Genomic DNA, 21,173 nt, shown 5'->3' on the forward strand with positions numbered 1-21,173 from the left:
GCAGATGCTAGACAAAACACTGGCGCCAGCCGCATCGTAAAAACAAGGAGACCGGCTGGAAGTTCGAGCAACAGGTGGCGGAAGAGAAAAATCCCAGCATTTTAAAGATAACTCAACTGTCGAAGACTGAACTTTTAACAGCAGTGTAAAGAAGAAAGAAATGACCCTTGCTTTACGTTTTTACCATGCAACAGACAATAATAGGGGCAATATTTCCTATGCATAAAAAAAAAAACCAATAATTCTGCAATTATCAACATTGCTGTGCACACCAGTGGCGGAGAATGAGCTGGGGAAAGGGAGTTGGGTCACTTTTTTTTATTACTTGTTCGTTTCAAGAATATATCCAGAACTGGTTGCCCCATTTTAGACGTCAAAGGAAAGGAAGAGGGGTGGGTCCTTTTCCACCTTCTGCATCGTGCCCCCCCCCCCCCCCCTACGTTTGCTGACAGGAAAAGAGGGAGAAGTCAGTTAGCCAACGGAACACTTTTTTGGCAGATATTACGACATCGACACAATTAGGAAAACGTATGAAGTGGGAAACAGGAGTTATGATGCACGTAAGATCGAAGTAAACTTTTGTGGAAACCTGGATGACAACGCATTAAGCGGCTTGACGATCTTTCGTTCACCAATGTGGTTTTGATTATCTCTAAAAGTTTCGCTTTTTTATGAAGTGTTGCAGGAAACAAAGAACACTTTTTGAATGAAAGCTGTTACCGGAAGTTGTTGTCTACAAGGCCGAGAGTTGCTCACTCACGGGAACCTGCTGAACTCTAGGTCAGAGCTGGACAGATGGGCCAGACTTCCAGGCACCACGCATCTGTATTTTCGAACATTCCTGCGATCTTATCTCTCAAGGTGGTGTATTTATCGATGAAAGAGCTTGACCTGCCATACACACTGGCAAAGTCTGCAAGTCCAGCAGTCATTCCAGGCTGCTCCCCCCCTTCTCCGCGAGTTTTAAGCAGCTCTTAGGACAAGGAAACAAGTCAAGTCGATTTAAAATAACATCCAAGCACATTCGATCTTCTTTTCTCGCGTATCCAAGAGCAAGCCTGGCACGTTGGGTAGCGGCCGTCTGGTGCGGGGTAACATTGGTGCGCTTGAGGGAGGGGAGGGCAGAGGTCAAGTGCTATTGGATATCACTCAAGCATGGTGTGGTGGTGTCTATTTTTAGTTCAGACCTAATTGTGAGCAGTAGAGCGCTCGTAAAGGGAATGAGTGGAGGAAGAAACAACGCATTTTTCGGCCGATTTCCTTCAATTTTTCAACTTTTTTTTTTCCAAATTTTTCAACTTTTTTCTAAATTTTTCACGGTTCCCGGGAAAAGGAACGTTACTTCGAGAGGGTCGTTATACCCGGGGTCGTAGAATCGAGAGTTGACTGTATATAATCACAGTGCATTGATGCAATTTGAAGCTTCTCCCACAGCTTTTGGTGTTGAAGATTGTGAACTTCTTTAAAAATTTTCTTAAGTGTTGAAAATATAATTTTGAACATTTATAGTGTGTTTTTCAAACTGATGTATTACAAAATAATAATAATAATACACCCTTTTGTAGCAATGTACAAATTAGAAATATTCACAAAGTGCACATATCACAGCTTATGCTATAGTTTAACAATTTATGTAAATTTATGTCCATACTTAACATGCACAAATTATGCGGAAAAGTTTAAATATGCAGTGAAACCTCAATTTAACGTTAAATTTTTATGTCTTAAATTTTTCACCTTGTTCCTCTGCAAAACATAAAATTGAGCTTCCACTGTATTACAATCGGTACATTATATAGAGCTGTTATGGTTCAGCTACTGGTACACAGGAGACCCCAGTTCAATTCCCAGGTTGAATCATGTCAGGCAGGAAGGTTTCTGTCTCTCACCCAGCCTAAACAGTTTTAGGGTTCTCTCAGCACCTTCATCAATGGGTACTGGGGAGGATGGTGTAAAGGCAAGGTAGGACATCCCTGTGTATCTACAATGCAGGATAAAAGAAATTCACATGATACATTTGTGCCACAGGAAACTACATTTCCCCTTGTAAACTCAGGATGACTACGACCCATGACTAAATAGGGCATCCTGCTCATAATGGGGTCCATTCCAAACAACTGCTTGTTTACTATTCAATCAGTTATGATAACTTGAGACTGAAAAGTTTGCTCTGCAACTGTATAAGGGTATTGTGACTGTAATGTTTTATTGATTTTTTTGTTAACATTGATTGATTATTTTGCTTTTGTGCCACTTTTGGCTAAACACGAAGGTGAGGGTGGGTGATGATATGACGAAGGGGCACTTGCAAAGAACACCCATACAAAGGCTTCAAATCCAGGACCCTGGCTGCAATAGTACCCTGTGCTAACCATTCTGCCACAGAGGTCGGCTTCTTCCTAAACAGAATGAAAAAAAATATGTCTGGAATTCTTCAGCATGAAACACTGAAACTGGTTAAAAAGTAAATGAAAGCATTGTTACATTATGACAACATGTGCTGTGGGTGGGCAGGGTGATCAGAGTACCAATCATTTGATTAAGTCTCCCCTGTACATTTCACCCATGCCATAAAGGCTGGTATAGTGGCGGGACTACAAATGTTTTCTATGGTGTACCTATTGGTGCAAGGCTGAGTAACTGACAGAGCCACTTAAGCCAGCACAAAAGTTCCCACCCACCCTAGGTATCAAACCTGTTTCCTATGTGTTAAACTGATGCCCTACAAACTGAGCTTAATATGTTGGAAAGAACCAATACACACTATATTAAACAACTGTTATAACTAGGGCTAGGAAGTTGAAGACCTATAAATTGCCAAAAAAAAAAAGAAAAACTAAAAATATCAAAAAAAGGACGGATAAATGTGATCCAAATTAATTAATAGCTTCAGTTTTAATTAGGCTACACATTTAATGAATAAAAAAAATACAAAATTCTGGTGGTATGGAACACACAGTGCGAGAAAACTATATGAATGAAATGCATCTTCTTTCAGACATTATATATTTTTTAGATTAACATAATTTGAAAAACCATATTTGGCCTAACCAAATATATTTCCTTACTACAGAAAGGATGTTTAAGAGGTGATGAACTGATGACGATTCGAAGTGAGAATGCGCAGTAAAAGCTTAGTCAAAAGAAGGTGAAGTTGCAAAAAAAAAGGGCTGTTAAGACCTAAAAAAAAGGCTAAAAAAAGACCAATAAGCCAAAAAACGCCTACAATGACCCGAAATGAACATATATTATGTTGGGCCTCGTCTTCGGACACTAGGAAAAAAAAAAAGGATTTTTCCTCAACTTCAAAGCCCTAGTTATAACATTTAATATTGTCCTTCAAATTCATTGAAAATTTATATTATACAACTTTTATGCAAAAACCTGCAAAAAAAAAAAAAAAAAAAAATAGCAATGAATATGTGTAAATTATTTTTAGTTCTGTGTGCTTTCATGCTTGCCACTGCCATCTGAATTCCTGCACAAGCTTTTATGCAACTCGTGCACCAGCTTTTGTGTCAAATGCAACTGATCTTATATGAAAGAAATAATCCATTTATTTTCACAACAGGTGAAGCCTGATTTCCCACTACTGAAAACAAGACTAAATAATCTAGTGGAATGAGGTCTGGACAATTAACTGGAAAGACGGCAGATTTATTTCTTTTATTTTACTTATATTATTTTCTGTTAATGCACATGTAATTATGCTGGTTATGTGAAATGAAGATTTTACGAATTTGAAACTTATTCTCTTTTGTTTTATATTTTCGATAATTTCAGAATAATACTAAATTGGTGCAAATTTGTGTATGCCCGTTAAGTTGTGTGTTATTCATATACCGCCCACTTTGACAATGAAAATACATTACAAAAACAAGACTCTTATCTCTAATTATTACATCTGCATGATGTTTTAATTTCATTCTTTTTGTTAATTTTTATTGTCGAAGACCCTTCACGTATGCTTGCTTCATGTGAGCATAAGTCTTTCTGTGATTTTCCTTGGTTACAGCAGGCGAATACTGGGATGGTACCTTCAGTGAAATATTTTCATCCAACATCAGTGTTATTTCTAATCTCGTCATCACAACAATATGACTTGAAAATTGTAACAACTCAAAGTAGTTCACAATATTTATAAATGTTTGAACTACACCATAGCAATCTACCAAAGATTTGTTTTAGAATATCCATCATTTGACATGAGAGAAACATTTAATTACAAAATCCATTTTGTCCCACTAATTGCAAAAAATAATGAAAGTTATGCATTTTGCAGGCTCCGTAAAATTATCAGTGATAAATTTCCTTTTTTCATGTTCATCATGATGATATATGCTTGTTTTAATAATTAATGCTACAGCTGAGCTGATGGCAATGTTGATTTGATTTTGTGATGAAAATAATTGGATTGGAATATTTACACACTAATATTAATCAATATTTTGAACAACTTTTAATTGTTACAGTTTTACACTGGTATATACACAAAGTGGTATGGGTTCAACCCGAATTAATGCTGAATAAATATTACCTGTTCATATTCATATGCTACATACTTCATCAGTGTTGTCGCTTTTTGTACTCCTCATATGCAAGTTTTGCAGCAATCACGTCTTCCACAGCCATTCCTAAAACAAATAAGAATAAATCTAACTGTACGCTATCCCTGAACACAGTTTGATTATTACAAAATGTCTACAAGTAAAAAGTACACAAATCTTGGTAAGTATGGTAATTATTTTCTGTTCAACATAATTTCCTTATGGAATAGTGTCGCAATATGATTGATTTGCTTTTTGTGCCACTTTTGGCTAATTTGTCAAGATGGGGATGAGTGATGACATGATGAAATTGATGAATGGACACACACAAACATCCATGTCCAAGCTGGGATTCGAACTGTGGATCAGTGGCGTCGTAGCATGATATGCTAACCACTCCGCCACGGGGGCCGGCATGTGTGGCAGTATGGTATGGAGAAGTTCTGTTTCTACTTCTTCCTGCAGCAAAAAACAAGAAGAGCTATGCAGCTATACAATAATTTCTTGAACTGAATAAGCTGTGAAAATTTTTTAAGGCCACAGGTTGGCTTGGTAGCTCAGTTGCAGAGAACTGGCACGTAATTCCAAAAACCCAGGTTTCATTCCTGGTTGAGCCACAATTTTCATATAACTGCAGTACATTATTATACACACCATGATGTATTTTTCATTTTAACTTCCCTGTTGCACAGTGCCATGAAGGCACATAGGGGGATTTGAAGGCCCTACACATTCCTGCTCTCTGTCACTTTTTTGGAACACCATTACCTCACTTAAACAGTAGAAAAATCACATACCTGTTTTTCCCATAACACTTCAAATACTGATGTTAACCTAAATAAAAGGTAACCCATTGTTCTGACTACTGCATGAGGTACTTTGAACTTGCTTCTGCAGATGATGGGAATGCAGCAGAAACAGTGTCTGTGTGACGTAATACCCAGTGATGGAAACACAACCGTTACAGCAAATGCCATGGAACCAAAAATTGGGATATTCAAATGAAAATTGTGCATGTTGCATGCGCAGGATGCCCACAAAGTAGTGGATGGTATGTGTGATTAAAATGTAACTTTATATAGTATACCTTCGAAAGTGTTAGTATATATGTAAAATGAAGGGAATAGAATATAAGGATTTTGTAGATATCATAATCACTTTTCATGAAAGTACATTAATCTTGTAATCATTTAATGGTGTTTATTAGGCTCTAAGAAAGAAAAAGAAAGGAAACAGAATATACCGTATTTACGTTTGTATAGTGTGCGTGCGTGTATAATGCTCACTCTGGTTTTGGATAGGTAAAAGTGACAAAAAATTATATCTCGTATATAATGCGCAGTACAATCCAGTTTCAAGAAATGGCTTTTTTAGTTGTAGGTTGTAAATCTGTTGCTATGCTGATCAAGAGTGAATGATGTCATACCTATTCAATTGATCATTCCTTCTTTTTCAAAATATATACTTTTTCTTTCTGTGACTAATGTAACATTTATACGAGGCACATTCAGGACGACCTTCCAAATAGCAGTTAGCAGCACAAGATTTCTTCCATTAACCTTTTGCTGCCCAAGCGTCTCGAACGAGATACCCAAATGTAACCCTCACTGTCCCAAGCATCTCGATCGAGATGCTGTGTCAAGGTCATAGTTTTTACGTTATAACTTTTCTATTGTTGGCTAGAATTTCGATTTTATTTTTTTATATTGTTCCTAACAAATGTATTTAACAGAAATGTTTTTTTGCATTTTTTTTTGTCTTCATGAAAATGGAGGGGAAAAGGCGGGAAAAGGTACTTCTCTTTTGCGGCTCTTTTCAACGTCAAATTTTTGCCAATAAAGGAAGACGGGCTTTGTTGTTCTAAAGCAATGCTTTTCACTCCCGTCTGTTAACTGCATTCGAAGGAACCTTGTTTATCAGTATCCGATGTTAAAATGAAAGTTTTCCGTGAGGGTGCATGCAGGGGGTGCAGGGAGGGGGAAGACTGGTTGTTGAATCTGCGTTGTGAGAATGGAATTTCGAAGCACGCTGAAGGAAACCTTTTTTTTTTAGCACAAGTGTCCACAAGTTGCAACAGGGGTTACCCTGCATTGTCTAAAAATAGAATTTCAAGCAGCTGCAAGAATTGCCACTCATTTTTCACTGTGTTCTAGCTTTTCGTCCGTGAATGTTATGCGTAGGTGTCGTTTTGTGCCCAAGTGCGAGGACATTTTTTGGGTGAAGTGACAATTTTTTAAAATAATTTTTGGGGTTTTTCTCCCTTCCCCCTCCATATATACGCCAAGTTTGCATAAATTTTGCATTTTGGCCTTTTTTCGGGGGGGGACCATTTTTTTTAAGAAAAGTATTTTTGAGGGGATTTAACCCCTTTCCCCCTCCATATATACGCCGAATGTGCATAAATTATATATCGTCTGAATCTGTGATTCATTCTGCGTACAACGGTATATCTTTCATATCTCTAGGGCATTTACTTTCTGAGCTATAGTCATTTCAAGGTACCACTGCATTTTGAAGCTTGAATCAGTGGCGTGCCCATCATTTCTTTTGGGGGTACAACTCAAGTTACATTGGTCATATGATAATAATGCAAATATTTTTGTGTTCCTTACATGTCAGCGATCATTTCCATGTGCATGTCGACACTGTCATGTACTTTTTTCTTGGGGGGAGGGTGGGGGAACCAAATTTTTTTTTCCGAAATTTTGGAATTTTGAGAGTTAGCCCCCTCCCCCCCACCACATATACGCCGAATTTGCATAAATTTCATATAGTCTGAATCACTGGTTCATTCCGCGTACAACGGTATATCACTCATCTCTCTACGGCAATTAGTCTCCGATCTACACTCATTTAATTGAAACTCTGCATTTTGCTCAAAATCGGCTCGGTACCGAGAGGCTTACATGTGAAAATGGCCTTGGGCGCCGAAAGGTTATGTCATATTATTTGGCCAGTAATACATTTTAATTTTTTTTTCTCTCTTTCCATATGTACCATAAAAATCAGAACGTTTCTTCATTTTTTTGATGAACTTATTTCAACCGCATTTCACATTAGTGTCATTATCTTGTATGGAATACTGTTTCCATATTCAGAGACTGCAAGATTCAAGCTTTACAACAATAATAACATGATAAGGTTCCGTAAACATGAAAAATTAATGCAAGTGTCTCAAAATCATGGAACGACCCTGTACGGTTTCATGTTGGCTGTCTGAATTATTCCGTGCATAAGACACACCACAGTTTTTGGGGGCAAAAATTTTGGAAAAAAGTGCACATTATACATGAGTAAGTATGGTATGTACCGATGGTGTGAAGCTCATACAAAAGGAAATGTAATATGTAAACTATAAACACACTTACATTTCTCTTGATTTAAAATTCAAAAATTTTTATGGGGAAAAATATACAAAATACTAATCACATTAAACATAAATAGTGTCATCATTATTAAACTACGTCGCTTTCCGTCCCAAGAATGCTGACCATTTTCACTACTTTTTAAAAAATCATATCTCAAAAACACTGTTGAAAAGTTTGATTCTTTACCTTTATTTTGATATATGATATGTTACATTATAACCACATGGCTACCTTGGACGTTTCATCATAAATGATATGAAATGTACTAAAAATAAGAAGTTGACAAGATATATATGATATGCAGTGGCGGCGATCTCGTCCCAAAACTGGGGGGGAATACAGTATATTTCCCTTTGTAGATAAGATGCATAGTGCGGGGGCAAAACTGGCAAAAATTGCCCCTCACCCCGCACAATCGCTGGTACTGTAGAAAAGGGAACCAAGCATCGCTATTAGACAACGACGCGAACAGAACAGTTATGAGCATTTGCCCACCATCTAGTGGCAGCATGAGGAAGTATGATGTCCAAACATTACTCAGGATTGCTAACTCCGTATAGCCAGTCTCACATGGCAGTTAGGTACGTCTTCACTTTGCCATCGATTTCTAGCTTGGTTACTTAACAATTGTGTGAGAGCTTTCTCCTATTCAGTTCCCGATAGAATTAGAAACAGTCTCTAAATCCATCCTTAATACCACAGAACTACCAATCAGAATGAAGAAGCACACTGGCAGCTGAAGTAGGAAACAGCCAATCAGAAGCGACCTCTAGATCACGAGTGCAGTTGTAATGGCGGCCGTGTGAGATTTAACAATGTCTCACTTCACATTTTTAAAAGCCGATAACTATTCAACCGATCGAAATAACGTTTCGTGTAAAACGTTAGTAGGTACAAAACAATGGCGCTGCTTAAATACATACATTACAACGTTTACTGTACACGTATGAAAGAATACTTTAGTTGTTTCAAATGTAAACACTGTGCACTCAACATAGATGGTGTAACTCGTCGTGCCTTCCATGCTGTATATGTTATACATTGTAATCTCAAAAAGCTACTTGAAATGTATGAGTACTATCTGATCTGCTATAAGACTTTTGGAAGCTTTTACACAGCATTTATGCTAGCAAAAATGCTAAAGTAAATGCTTTCGTCTAAAGCCGGCCTTAATGATTGGGGGAGAATATTTTATTTGTTGAGTGAAGTCTGAAGAGTCTACTAATTATTATTGTTTTAAATAAATAGTTCGTATGTCTAAATTTCCTACTGAGATACTGTTACTTTTAGGAGTGTGTGCGAGATCCCAAAAAGTCAGGACCGGGTCATTTTAAAAAGTCGTTAATTCTCGACATTTTCTGCATTGTAAATGTCTGGAACTTATTGAAAATCATTAGTTTTTGAAACAGAAATGCAAAAACAATCACTTAAAGTGAAAATGACATGTAGAATTCGAGATTTCCAGAGCTTCGGGAAATTTTGAACATTTCCTGTCCCAAAAATTTCCCCACTTTGTCGGGAAATTGCAAATTTTTCCACCCCAACCCAAAAAATTCTGTCCCGCACACCCCTAGTTATTTTACTTTCACAACAGACGCGAATATTATTTTATTTTGAAGTAAACTAAACACTGAAGAGCCACATATATGTACACTCTGGTTTGTTGGCTGGCTGTAACAAATAGACTGTGCTGTGTGTAGCATCGCAGTAAATTAATCTGCTAGTGTTGTAATCATATATAAGTTATGAATTGTAATTAGTTCAAAGTAAATTTCACAATAAGTATTTTTGGAGCAAAGAAGTATCAATGAAATATAAATATAATATGGTAACTTAATGTTAATGTAAACACCACAATTTTTAGACTTTGAATGTTGTGAAGTTTGCGTAATTTAATTAACTAGTTGGTATTGGAGGATATATTTCAAAACCATATGAGAAGGGTTTCATTAGAATATACAACTTCTATCGTAATATACGGGTAATGCAACTTTATGCTAGTGTGTCCGTAAAGTGGTATATCAACTTGAAATAACATATGTCATACACTCACATTCACTGCCAGGGGTTACATATGCTACATTTTTCAACAGCGCCAATGTTATTATCTTATTCTTTTAAGAGAAAACATTATTTTCCCAAAACGTCAGCAGTTATTAGCATCTAAACGTGCGAAGTGGTATGCCGTGTTTGTGTAGTCGCCATTTTTAAAGATGCGATTTTAAGGATCGTGTGAGACCCCTTTTGCTGCCTTCGCGAACTGAAGAGGTAATAAATCTTATGGTAGTTTCGAGTCGGAGGTGGGTAGGGAAGTGGGGACCTACTTAACCACCGTGTGAGACTGGCTTAAATGTACGGCAAATGACCGTTGAAATAAATTTTGAATTCAACTCCGTGTTTATACATGATCAACACACTAGAGAAGTTCGGGAACTCCGTATATATACACACGTGATTAGCACTTTAAGTGTTAATAAACATGTCAGCTGATATTTTGCAAACTATCATTACAAAATTGCCAAAATTCTGCTACAAAGACTAAAAATATTTTAAGTTACAATTATAGAGTACATTCAGAATGTTATATTTTCACTGGAAGAAAAATTTACTGAAATTATTATAGTTTCTTTAACACACTCAACAAACATTTCCATAGTAGGTTCATATATACGGTAACAGAAACATATATATATTTTTTTATTTGCTTTATACAAACTGTTCAAATATTTTACAGGGCCGTTTACTAGAAAACACTTTCTATAAAAAACATATAGCTGTGTGTGTGGTGCCAAAAACGATACAAGCAATTTTAAGCGGTTTTTAAAAAAATAATAAAAAAATGATTTTTTAAACAAAAATCATGATTGTTATCCACCCTGGCTCCAAACCATGAATCTGATACTCAAAGCCTGAATCCAACATCTACTTGTGTTGGCAATTAGCCCAAAATATGGCAGAAAAATGAAGTAAAAAAAATTGTCAATCAACCAATATCTAAATCTCAAATCCTGGATCCAATATCCAAATTTTGAATTCAGGATATGTCATCCAAACTGAATTCTGGATCTGATATCTGAATCTTCAAAGGTTCGGATATGGCCACCTGTAATAAAGTTAATCGAAGAATACGTGTCTGACTTACCTAATGAGTGGTAAACAGTTATCCTGTCTCGATGAGGCTGGATCTCACCCATTATCACTTGCCCAATTTCCCCAACAATTTTGACCCCCATGTCCCCCAGTCCTTTAAGCTCAATCTTCGCACCATCCATTGTATCTGTGTAGATCTCTGCAACTCTGTACAGCTCTTCATCCAGCTCACTATGATGGGTAATTCCTGCTCCTACAACTAAATAACCTTTCATTAGAAACAGTTTCTGGTATACAGAGAAAAATTTTTATTCAAAAGAGATGTGTAAAACATTTCATTTACTTATAATACTTTTGTGGAATGCCTGCTTATGTTGTGCTGTGAATCTTGACCAGGGAAACAGCAGCACTTGTATATCAGCGGTTCTCAACCTATGGGAGACTGTGGGCTGGTAAATACAATTTTTAAAAATCGATGCCCCAATATTAACAATTTTAGTCGATGCCCCGATATCAACAATTTTACTTGCCAATTTTTTAAACGTTTGTTCCCGTAACTACATAACTCACTGTTTAAAAATTATCCAATATGGTTATACTTCAAGAAATGTTTATAACTAAAAGAAATACATGTTCCAAAGTGCAACCTTGATAACTCGAACCTCAACAACTCAAATAAACCGAATTTTTGTACAGTTTAAGGGATGCCGTTTGAGCTCAATAACTTGAAGGTAGACTATGGAAAACCTCTATGAGTCGAAGTTAAATTCTAATCACCTCTATAACTCGAAGTTTTTGTCCCACGGACCTCAATAAGTCGAAGTGTAGTAAACTTTATACCTCTACAGTATAACTCAATAGTCGGCGATTTTGTCCCTCAATAACTCGAACCTTGGTAAGTTGAAATCCTTGATTCCTCGATTTTTTCCTCCCTCAAGTTCCACTCAAGGTTCTACTGTATTAACAGGAACCAAATTTCATGGAATTATTAAGTTTGAGTTTCACAGGTATTTTCGAGTAACTCATCATCTCAAACATGGATACTTCACTAAATTATAAATCAGTGTAGAAACTTACCATTTATGTGTGCATCTGGTTTCACCCACACTCGTTTCAGGATAGGGGATGTTGCGTAAGTTGCAGTAACAATAACATCAGCATCTTTCACTGCTTCCTCACCAGTCGTACATGCAACAGCATTCTTCCCCATTCCTTGAAGTTTATTTGCAAGTGTCTCGGCACCTTTAAAAGTGCGGTTCCAAGTTCTAATCTGCAACATAACATATTGTTACTTTTGCTGGATGTTGAACTTGTATATGTTATAAAAATTATGGTTTTCAGTCCAACCTATTGATGTGGTGAAACGGTTATTTCAGATCCAAAGCCTACCAAGCAACCAATGATTGGTTTATTTTACTTCGCTTTTCTGCCACTTTTGGCTACTCACAAAGATGAGGATGAGTGATGATATGATTAAGTTGATGAAGAGACACTCACAAAGAATGCCCAGGCTGGGATTGGAACCCGAGACCCCTGTCATCACAGCATGCTGTGATAACCCTCTACCACGGAGGCCGGCCATGGCTGATTTCCAGACAGTTAAGGAGGAATCAGACAGACAAGAATGCATAATAAAGTATAGGCAACTATAGAAACACCTAATGTGTTGCAACACAACTCTGTGTCTTACTTCAGAAACAAGAAAATTAATACAGCATTGTGTCATTCAATTCCATATCGTCAAAGAGTGGTGAAATAATAATGATAATAGACATGTCTCTCTCTCACACACACATATATGCATTTTTGAAAATTATGACTCTTCTTTAAAATCCTCTCACATTTTTTCCTGGGTACTGGGTAACACCCCCCCCCCCCCCCTGGTATTAACAAAGAAAATTCCCACTTAAGATCACATACCCCAGGAACTGACCCTGGATCAGATGCAATGCGCCAAATACTTTGAGGATTTTACTTTATGGAAACATCGAAATACAATATGCAGCAGATGCAATGCCCTTTTACGGTTGCTTGTAATCTTTACTAAATCTTTTGTGATAATTACAGACATTTCGTGCAGTTAGAAAAATTACAGTTAATGCCACACGAACATAATTACGTCATACACACAACAATTACATAGTAAGAATATTAACTATTCTACATTAAATGTTCACAATGTTGTCCCTTCTTTTGTGAGAGAGTCATGTGCCCTAACAAACACACTCAACTAAGCCTTATCACACAATTCTTGGTTGTCGGTTATTTCTTTCTAAATTGTCTTGCAAATCACCAGTGGTTCGGGATTTGGTCGGGCACAAAGATATTTGAAGGGCATCCCACAAAAAGAATTAGGGCAGCGTTATGTCTGGCAATCAATGTTGCCCATTAACTAAAAGGGCCATTTTACCACTGGGAATTTGGAAAACAAACATTACAAACTCAATACACCAGTTTCAATTTAAACATCTTGACAATATTCATTTTATAATTCACTGTTAAGAAAAGGTCGTTACCTCTGCTGCCCAATATATACAAGACATATGTAGTTTCAGTGCTATGCTTATACTTAGGTCACCACTATAGCTATAAAAGATGATAAAATGAAATCCCACCTCTTTAAAGTTAAATGCATAATCCAGTGCAATTGCATGACTTGTTCCTTGTGTTCCGCAACCAAGTATTGCAAGAATATCAGTTGATTTCTGAAGGTATTTTGTTGCTACCACAGAAGCTGCTGCAGTTCTTCGTGCTGTGATCTCTACTCCATCCATCATCTGAGGGGATAAATATGCTTAGCTTTCTTCAAAGATAACATATATGTGTAGAACATAGCATGGATTAAATTTTATATATGCCTCAATAACCTATCTATTATTCATAACTCTTTTTATCTTCTGTTACTTGTGCTATATAGTTATTTAATGCTGCTTCTCTATGTTTTGGATTAATGACAATGGACACTTTTGCCACTGACGAACCAAGGTTTGACTCTTGGGGTGGGCATGGGTACTATAAGTACCCCTTCATCAATTTCATCTAATTACTATTCATCCTTGTCATCAAGATTAACCTAAAGAGACAGAGAAGTGATGTAAAATAACAAAAATACAACAATAATGAGCAGGGGCGCCGACTTGTCAAAATTATTGGGGGGCGCTCTGATCACTGAAATAAATTAATTAATGACTCGCCCTTTTCTAAGTTTTGGCCTCAGTGTTTGGAATCTCATAAAAGCTAGGGGTGTGCAGGATCCCGAAAAGTCGGGACCGGGATTGGGGAAAAAATTTCCCATCCCGATCCCGACTTTGGGAAATGATTTTCCGACTTTTCGGAATCCAGAGCAGTCGGCAAATACTGAATGCTCATTTTAAAATTTTGTTATTTCTCGACGTTTTCTGCATTGTCAATTTCTGGAACTTATCGTAAATTGTTAGTTTTTAATCCAGAAATCACTTAAAGTGAAAGTGACGTGTAGAATTCGAGATTTTCAGAGCTTCGGGAAATTTCGAAAATTTCCCGATTCAGTCGGGAAATTGAAAATTTTTCCCGTCTCGATCCTGTCCTGCACACCCCTAATAAAAGCCCATGAATTCCTCAAAAATATCAATTTTTTTATTCACAGTTCGAATGCAGAATATTAAATGTCGACGGATGGCTATGTCACAAGTTTCGTCAACCATAATAGCAAAATATTCCCGACTTTTAATATATATCTGCTACCAAGGAGCGCAAAACAGATCTCCCTAATATATCAATGACCTCGTTCTGAATGTCATGTGAGAGCCATTTGTAGTCCGAACGTCCCATCCACTACCCTAGTTCATGCACATCGTCTTTTGAAACTCTTTTTAGTAAAAATTTTAACAATACTCATAATTACATACTTAATATATAGTAATAAGTCATGTGTTTTGCTGTCTCTGGTCATAGCCTCCTCAAAGCTGATGGTTTAGCGGTCTCAACCCCCCAAATTTGATGGTCTAGAAAATTTTAAAAGTGTATTTAAAGTTAAGTTCATGTGGCACAATACAGAGTAAACTTTACAAGAGAAGCAAAATAATTAGATCATCTTAAACAAAATTATTTGGGGTGCTCTGCCCCCACATCGTTAATATTTGGGGGGCTCGAGGCCCCCCCCCCCAAGCCCCATGGAGTCTGCGCCTATGATAATGAGGATGAATGATGCCACTTCTCCCACAATATCTCCACTGAAGGACATGGATTAAACTCTTGGCAAAAATTTTCCTTTATGTTTGTCCTTTCATGTAATCCATTACTTTTGCATCACCCCCTAATTTCTAAAGACAGAGAAGCCAGCGCCTATGGCAGAGTGGTTAACACTACGTGCTACGATGGCAGGCATCCCGGGTTCAAATCCTGGCCTGGGTATGGAAGTTTGCGAGTGTTCATTCATCAATTTCATCACTCATCCCCATCTTTGTAAATTAGCCAAAAGTGGCACAGGAATCGAAGTAAAATAAACCAAATCATTCTAAAGACGGAGGGAAAAGACAAAATAATTTAATTTGATTTTTGTCCTTTAGCTTTGTTTTCTCGCACTTTGGTTAATTGCAATGATGAGGATGAGTGATTACATGGTGTGATGAAATTGTTGAAGAGACACTCGCAACGAACACCCATACCCAGGCTGGGATTCGAACCGGTATGCTGTGCTAACCACACACTGCCACTGAGGGCCGTGGCACAACATAAGAAAATATGATACAAAGGATGATGATGACGGGATGAAATATGTGGTTATTTCACTTTTCTACCTAGATAGCTATGATGAGGATAAAAGGAACCAATATGATGAAACAACCATGCCTTGTCCTGGATTCAAGCCTAGGACCGCTGGCTTTGTAATTGCTGGCATGATTAAATGAAAGGAAAAAAGACAAAACATTTACGTGGTGACTGATGCTTCAGAATGAAAAACAGAACTTCTGAGGGCTAGTTCAGCACCCAACACGTTTGCCTGTTACATTTCTTAAGGCAAAGAGCGACAGTTTCTCACCAGGTATGCCTTTATTTCAATATCGTCGGAATGGACACTGCTGCTACTACTACTACTAAAAAAAAACGCTGTACAAGAGAGTATGAATTTCTCTCTCCATGTTGCAAGTGGAAGTTGTATTTAATGTTGCTTATTAAGCTAGACATGATGTTTGAAAAATATGATGAATAAGTATTGACAGAATCCCATGCACAGTAGAGTCTCGTTTATCCAACCTTCGCTTATCTGACATTCCGTATTATCCGACATACCACCGGAAAAAAAAGTCATCAATCGGCAACAAGAACTGTAAGTTGAGAGCGTGAGCGTAGTCTATTTTTAGTTTTTCCCTACTCTACCGCGTGGCGTTAATTTTTTCTGTATTGTTGTAAAACATGATTACTGTATTAGGTTCGTAATGTGTAACATTAGTTTGACGTTTAATAGGCTTTTTCTTAACACCTCCCTATTATCCAACAGTTTCACTTATCCGACATTCTGCCGGCCTGTTTATGGCGGATAAGCGAGACTCTACTGTATTCCTCATGGAGAATCAACTTAATCCTTAAGTCACGGCTAATCAAATGGCAATTTCAACTTTCCCAACAACCACGAAAAATCTTTAATGGATCCTCTTTCTGTTCATGTGTATTTCTACACCATCGGGAGATTCATATTCCCAAATGAACAAATAAAAATTATACCTCCATGAACTTAATATAGTATTTCTCTTTGCCTCCAATGGCAAACCTCCCCTCCACAGCAGTGTTGCCAACCTGGTGTGCATAAAAGAGCTAAAGTTCACCTTAATGGAGCTAAAACTGACTTTCAAGAAGTTCGATTTTTGAAGGCTTGATAATCTGCCTCCTAGGGGAGAACCTCGCATCTGAAGATAGAAACCCTTCCTACATGCCCTTAACACCATACATTTATGTCACAATGAAACACGTAAGCAATTTTTTTTGTCTATTTGTGACTCGATTAAGGATTTTATAACAAGCTACTTACCACCATAACCTTCCCCGTTTCTGTACAGAAGAGTGCAATAGTTGCCATAATTGAAGGCAGCCCATTCTTTGCATTGTCTGGGAAAGATGTCACCAGCTTGCACGCTAATGCTTTGTCGTCAGGGCTGAAACCTGGCATTGTCAGCAAGACTCTGTATTAAAATATATATTTATACACATAACTGTTTTAGCTCAAAATATTATCATATGGAAAAGTTATGTTTAAATTACATAAGTTATGCTTACAAATGCATTAGATTAAGTTTCATTCACCTGATGTCATATCAGACACCTCAATTGAACATTACAATTGAGTATTATAATACGAGTATAAGGTGCATAATGGAAAATATACATTAATCTATTACAATTCATTTATTGGAGAAATACATTGCTGGGATTGAGATTTAAATTTTTTGTTTGATTGGTTGTATTAATGCCTCTGCACACTGGCTTGATTGGTGGTTTGAGTTGGTGTTTTAAGTCCACTTTATGCACAGTAAGGCTAATCGGGACTGGACCTACAGTTTAAAGTGGGAACCGAACCACTTGTGCCTCCACCGGGTATCAAACCCTGGACCCCTTGAATACAAGGCAATGACGCTACCACTGCGCCACGGGGGAGGCCCGCCTCTGCACACTGGTGTTCATTAACCTATTATAGTAACATTGTCTAGTATACTGAGGCATTATTGTATAATGCATCCTGTTTTTTTCTTTAATAAAAATCTTACTGGAGGCCACATAATAAGCTATCACATTGATGCTATATTTGCTTCATTAGATACTCATCAGTTGAGAAAAAGCAGCGTTGTAGCAAGTACTTTCATAGTCCTTTCTTAAAAGATTTGCAGGATTCAATTGTTTTGATGTTGTTAGGGAGCTGATTATATAAATGAATTCCATTGTGCCTATGTTGTTTTTCATAGAAAGCTGTCCTGATTGCATAGTGGTAACATCATCACCTTGTAGTCAAGGCATCCCGGTTAACTGTAGGTCCAGTCCCGATTAGCTTATCTGTGCATAAAGTGGACATAAAACAAAAAATGAAACTCATACAAAACTGTATTATGCGTGGGTACTAATAAATTAATTATGAATGACTTTCATTTCTTGCATAGTGGTAACATCATCACCTTGTAGTGAAGGCATCCCGGAAGGCAGTCAATATGAGCGGTTACAATGGAAAATGGAACAGAAAACAATGTGTGGGAGGGTTATTTAGTAATGGCCATGTATTTTTCATTTCAATTTGCCTCTATACAGTGTACTAGACAAGGCATTCTGCTTTTTCCATCTGGTTTGTGTTCTGACCTCTCATATTGACTGCCTTCTCCACATGTATGACCACATAGAAAAATACACTACTCTGAAGACCAAGACAGAATGAGTCTATAGAACATTTGTGTTTATGTAATAAAGCAATTACAGTAAGGGTCCAAACAATTAATCATGAATCATCTACCACTGATCACTGTTGTATGAATTTCCCCGTAATATAATTCTGATGATTAAAAAGGATTGAAATAAACTGAATTGCTTTTTTATTTTTATTACCTCAATGGCATAGAAAATCTTATTTGGCTTACTCGTCAAGTAGTGGATTTGTGACTTCCAGCTACGATTTTCATTGATCCAAAGAATTTAACAGATTTTTCGGAGATATGCATGTTTGTTTTCAGGGTAAATGTCTGTTATATCCGAGACACATTACTTCATTTTTACAGAAGAAACTACTTACGGAAATGAGTTTCTGTAGCATTTTGAAAGTTTGTGGAGGTATTTTCTCACCGGCGAATGCTACACAACAAGAAATAAGCACTTTTGATATAATAAACTTGCATTTGTGCAAAGATTATGTACCTGCAGATGGCACGAGCGTCGAAAGTCACGCAGTCTCGCCAGTGTTTCCAAACATGCCTTTTTTACGAGATTTTTTTTTAACTGTGCTTGCCTAACCTAACCTAACCTTGCCAGAAATGGTCCATGGGGCTATCGTGATTGGTTTTTGGGGCTATCCGCCAATGGTTTGTGATGACATAATGAACACGAAAGTAGGTATTTTTCGGTTAAGAAGGTTGGAAACACTGCATACCCACTCCAAATCGACAAAACAAAAGCATGATGCGCGATGATCCACAGCTGTGCGTGCCATATTGTATGTTCCGCAACGGAAGAAAGGAACCAAAAGAATTACTCGTAATGTGAAAAATCGAAGTTATTTTCGTGTAAAAAGCATAATGGCACCTTCAACCATGTTCCGCAATACACAATTGGTAAGTACGAACCATCCGAAACACAAAATATCCGATTTTAATGTGTCTCCGATATAACAGACATTTACAGTTCTCAGTTTTGATCGATGAGTTTGTCACCTTCTGGCATAGTCCTTGTGTGATGTTTGAAGAAAGGATATTAATAACTGCTTGTGTCCTGCACTGTCGCCATGCTAAGGCATCATGCTCCAGTTATGGGATATGTGCAGATTTGAGTCACCTGGGGTAAAACAGTAACAACATTTCTCCTGAGATTTCGACCGGTGGTGGCCGGCCACTCATTGTGAGGAAATTAGGGGGATACTAAGAATGAGTAGCATAACTCTGTCATGGAAACCTACAAGAACGACTGGGGGGGTTGTCCTGCTGACCACACATCACCCTGTAACCGGTTGGATGATCTCCTACCTCGGCAGGTGGGAGTGAGGCCGGCAGTCAGTTGGTAAGCCCTGGTCCTCATGGGCTGTTGCGCCACATGTTATTAATGTTATTATAATAAGTGCTTGTAAAATTGCAAATCTGTCAAACAAAGACCTCTATCGCCAATAATTTTGATTGTAAAAGGGAAACGGATTTCTTCAAATTTACAGGAGTTACGGAAATCATTTTCTGTAGCGTTGTGGAAGTTCGTGAATCTAGTTTTGATCCATTTTATCTTTTTCTGCAAAAATCTCTGTCCGACATGCTGTTTCTGCTGCCGCCATTTGCTTTCTGGGTAACACTTTACTATACCGGAGACGGATTTCTTCAAATTTACAGGAGAAAGTACTTACGCAAATCATTTTCTGTAGCATTGTTGATGTTCGGGAATGTAGTTTTGATCCATTTTAATGCGAATGCATGTGGTTTTCTACGAAAATCTATTTCCAACGCGCTATTGCTGCTGCCGCCATTTGCTTTCTGCACGAGACCACAATACGAGATACTGCTACTGCTACAAGCCGATGTTGTTCGTATATGCTAAATTGAACGAAAGGAGTGCTAATGGAACCTCACCTAACAGGCCTAACCTAACCTAGTAGGCAAACCTTGTCCCCGTGATGGTTCGTGAGGCTATCGTGAATTTTTGGGCTAACATCAATGGTTTTGGGGGCTACCCGTGGATGGTTTGTGGGAAATAAGGAACAACAGTAAGTACTCGTTAATGTAAGAAATAGACATTATTTTCGTTAGAAATTCATTATTTCACCTTAGGAAATGTTCCGCAATGCAGAATAGTACGTTAGCAATGTAAAAAAGTGCGAAATATATGATTTATAGGTGTTTCCCTTATACTATAATAGTACCCTATATGTTGAGCAACAATCAAATATTTGATCCACTTACCCTTTTGGAATATGAACCATAGATCTTGGGGGTTGAACTGCCTTGCCTGCTGACACAGCCCTTAAACCATGTTCAATTCCTGATATTAGCATATCCCATTCCAAGAGCTGAGATATTACATCATCTGTTAAATACACTGATCCTGGAAATTTTCTGTCACTAGAAGTAGAAAAACTACCAGATGCCGCTTGGTACCCAACGGCAGGAGGACGTGCATTTCGAAGAATATTTATAAAGCGTACAAACACAGAATATATAGTTCCCATTATGTAACACTAATATATGCACAGAAATTATTTTTTGCAATAGTTATTGACTGCCACTTCCTACGCCGGTATCGTAACGATCTACTCTTGCCAACTAGGTATTACAAACAATAGTAAACTAAACATAAGAGCACTTATTTGCAAGATTATAAACAATATTCTTATAAATATACAAATCACACCAAAACAAGAGCTGTAAAGGAGTATAAAATGATTGCGAAGTGAAAAAGCAAGTTTGTTTACTCTTGGATTTGGATGTAAACATTGGCGCATGGCCAACAGTTTTGCCATCTA

General features: G+C 37.5%; 2 protein-coding genes across 3 annotated transcripts in view; one reads left to right on the forward strand and one right to left on the reverse strand.

Annotated features, from left to right (window-relative positions):
• Positions 1–3,746, forward strand: part of Arpc1 (Actin-related protein 2/3 complex, subunit 1A) — a 36,769-nt gene extending 33,023 nt beyond the window's left edge. Inside the window, exon 10 of the mRNA XM_083136642.1 lies at positions 3,572–3,746. Within this exon, the coding sequence (XP_082992768.1) occupies positions 3,572–3,625 (54 nt within the window). The 3' untranslated portion in view covers positions 3,626–3,746. The remainder of the gene's footprint in view (positions 1–3,571) is intronic.
• LOC145999598 (ketimine reductase mu-crystallin) lies at positions 1,241–21,173 on the reverse strand. 2 transcript variants are annotated; one of them, XM_083136645.1, is made up of 7 exons: positions 20,614–21,173; positions 17,013–17,163; positions 13,621–13,782; positions 12,083–12,275; positions 11,058–11,264; positions 4,538–4,634; positions 1,241–2,399 (listed from the first exon to the last, which is right to left on the reverse strand). In XM_083136645.1, exons 1-6 carry the CDS (start codon positions 20,877–20,879, stop codon positions 4,567–4,569), a joined length of 1,047 nt encoding a protein of 348 aa, XP_082992771.1. In that variant the 5' UTR covers positions 20,880–21,173; the 3' UTR covers positions 1,241–2,399; positions 4,538–4,566. The 2 variants fall into 2 exon arrangements, with proteins under 2 accessions (XP_082992771.1, XP_082992770.1); XM_083136644.1 differs by lacking the exon at positions 1,241–2,399 and having other exon boundaries at positions 4,422–4,634.

The sequence above is a fragment of the Lepisma saccharinum genome, chromosome 15, assembly GCF_977018435.1.
Source record: "Lepisma saccharinum chromosome 15, izLepSacc3.1, whole genome shotgun sequence".
NCBI classification, from domain to species: Eukaryota; Metazoa; Arthropoda; class Insecta; order Zygentoma; family Lepismatidae; genus Lepisma; species Lepisma saccharinum.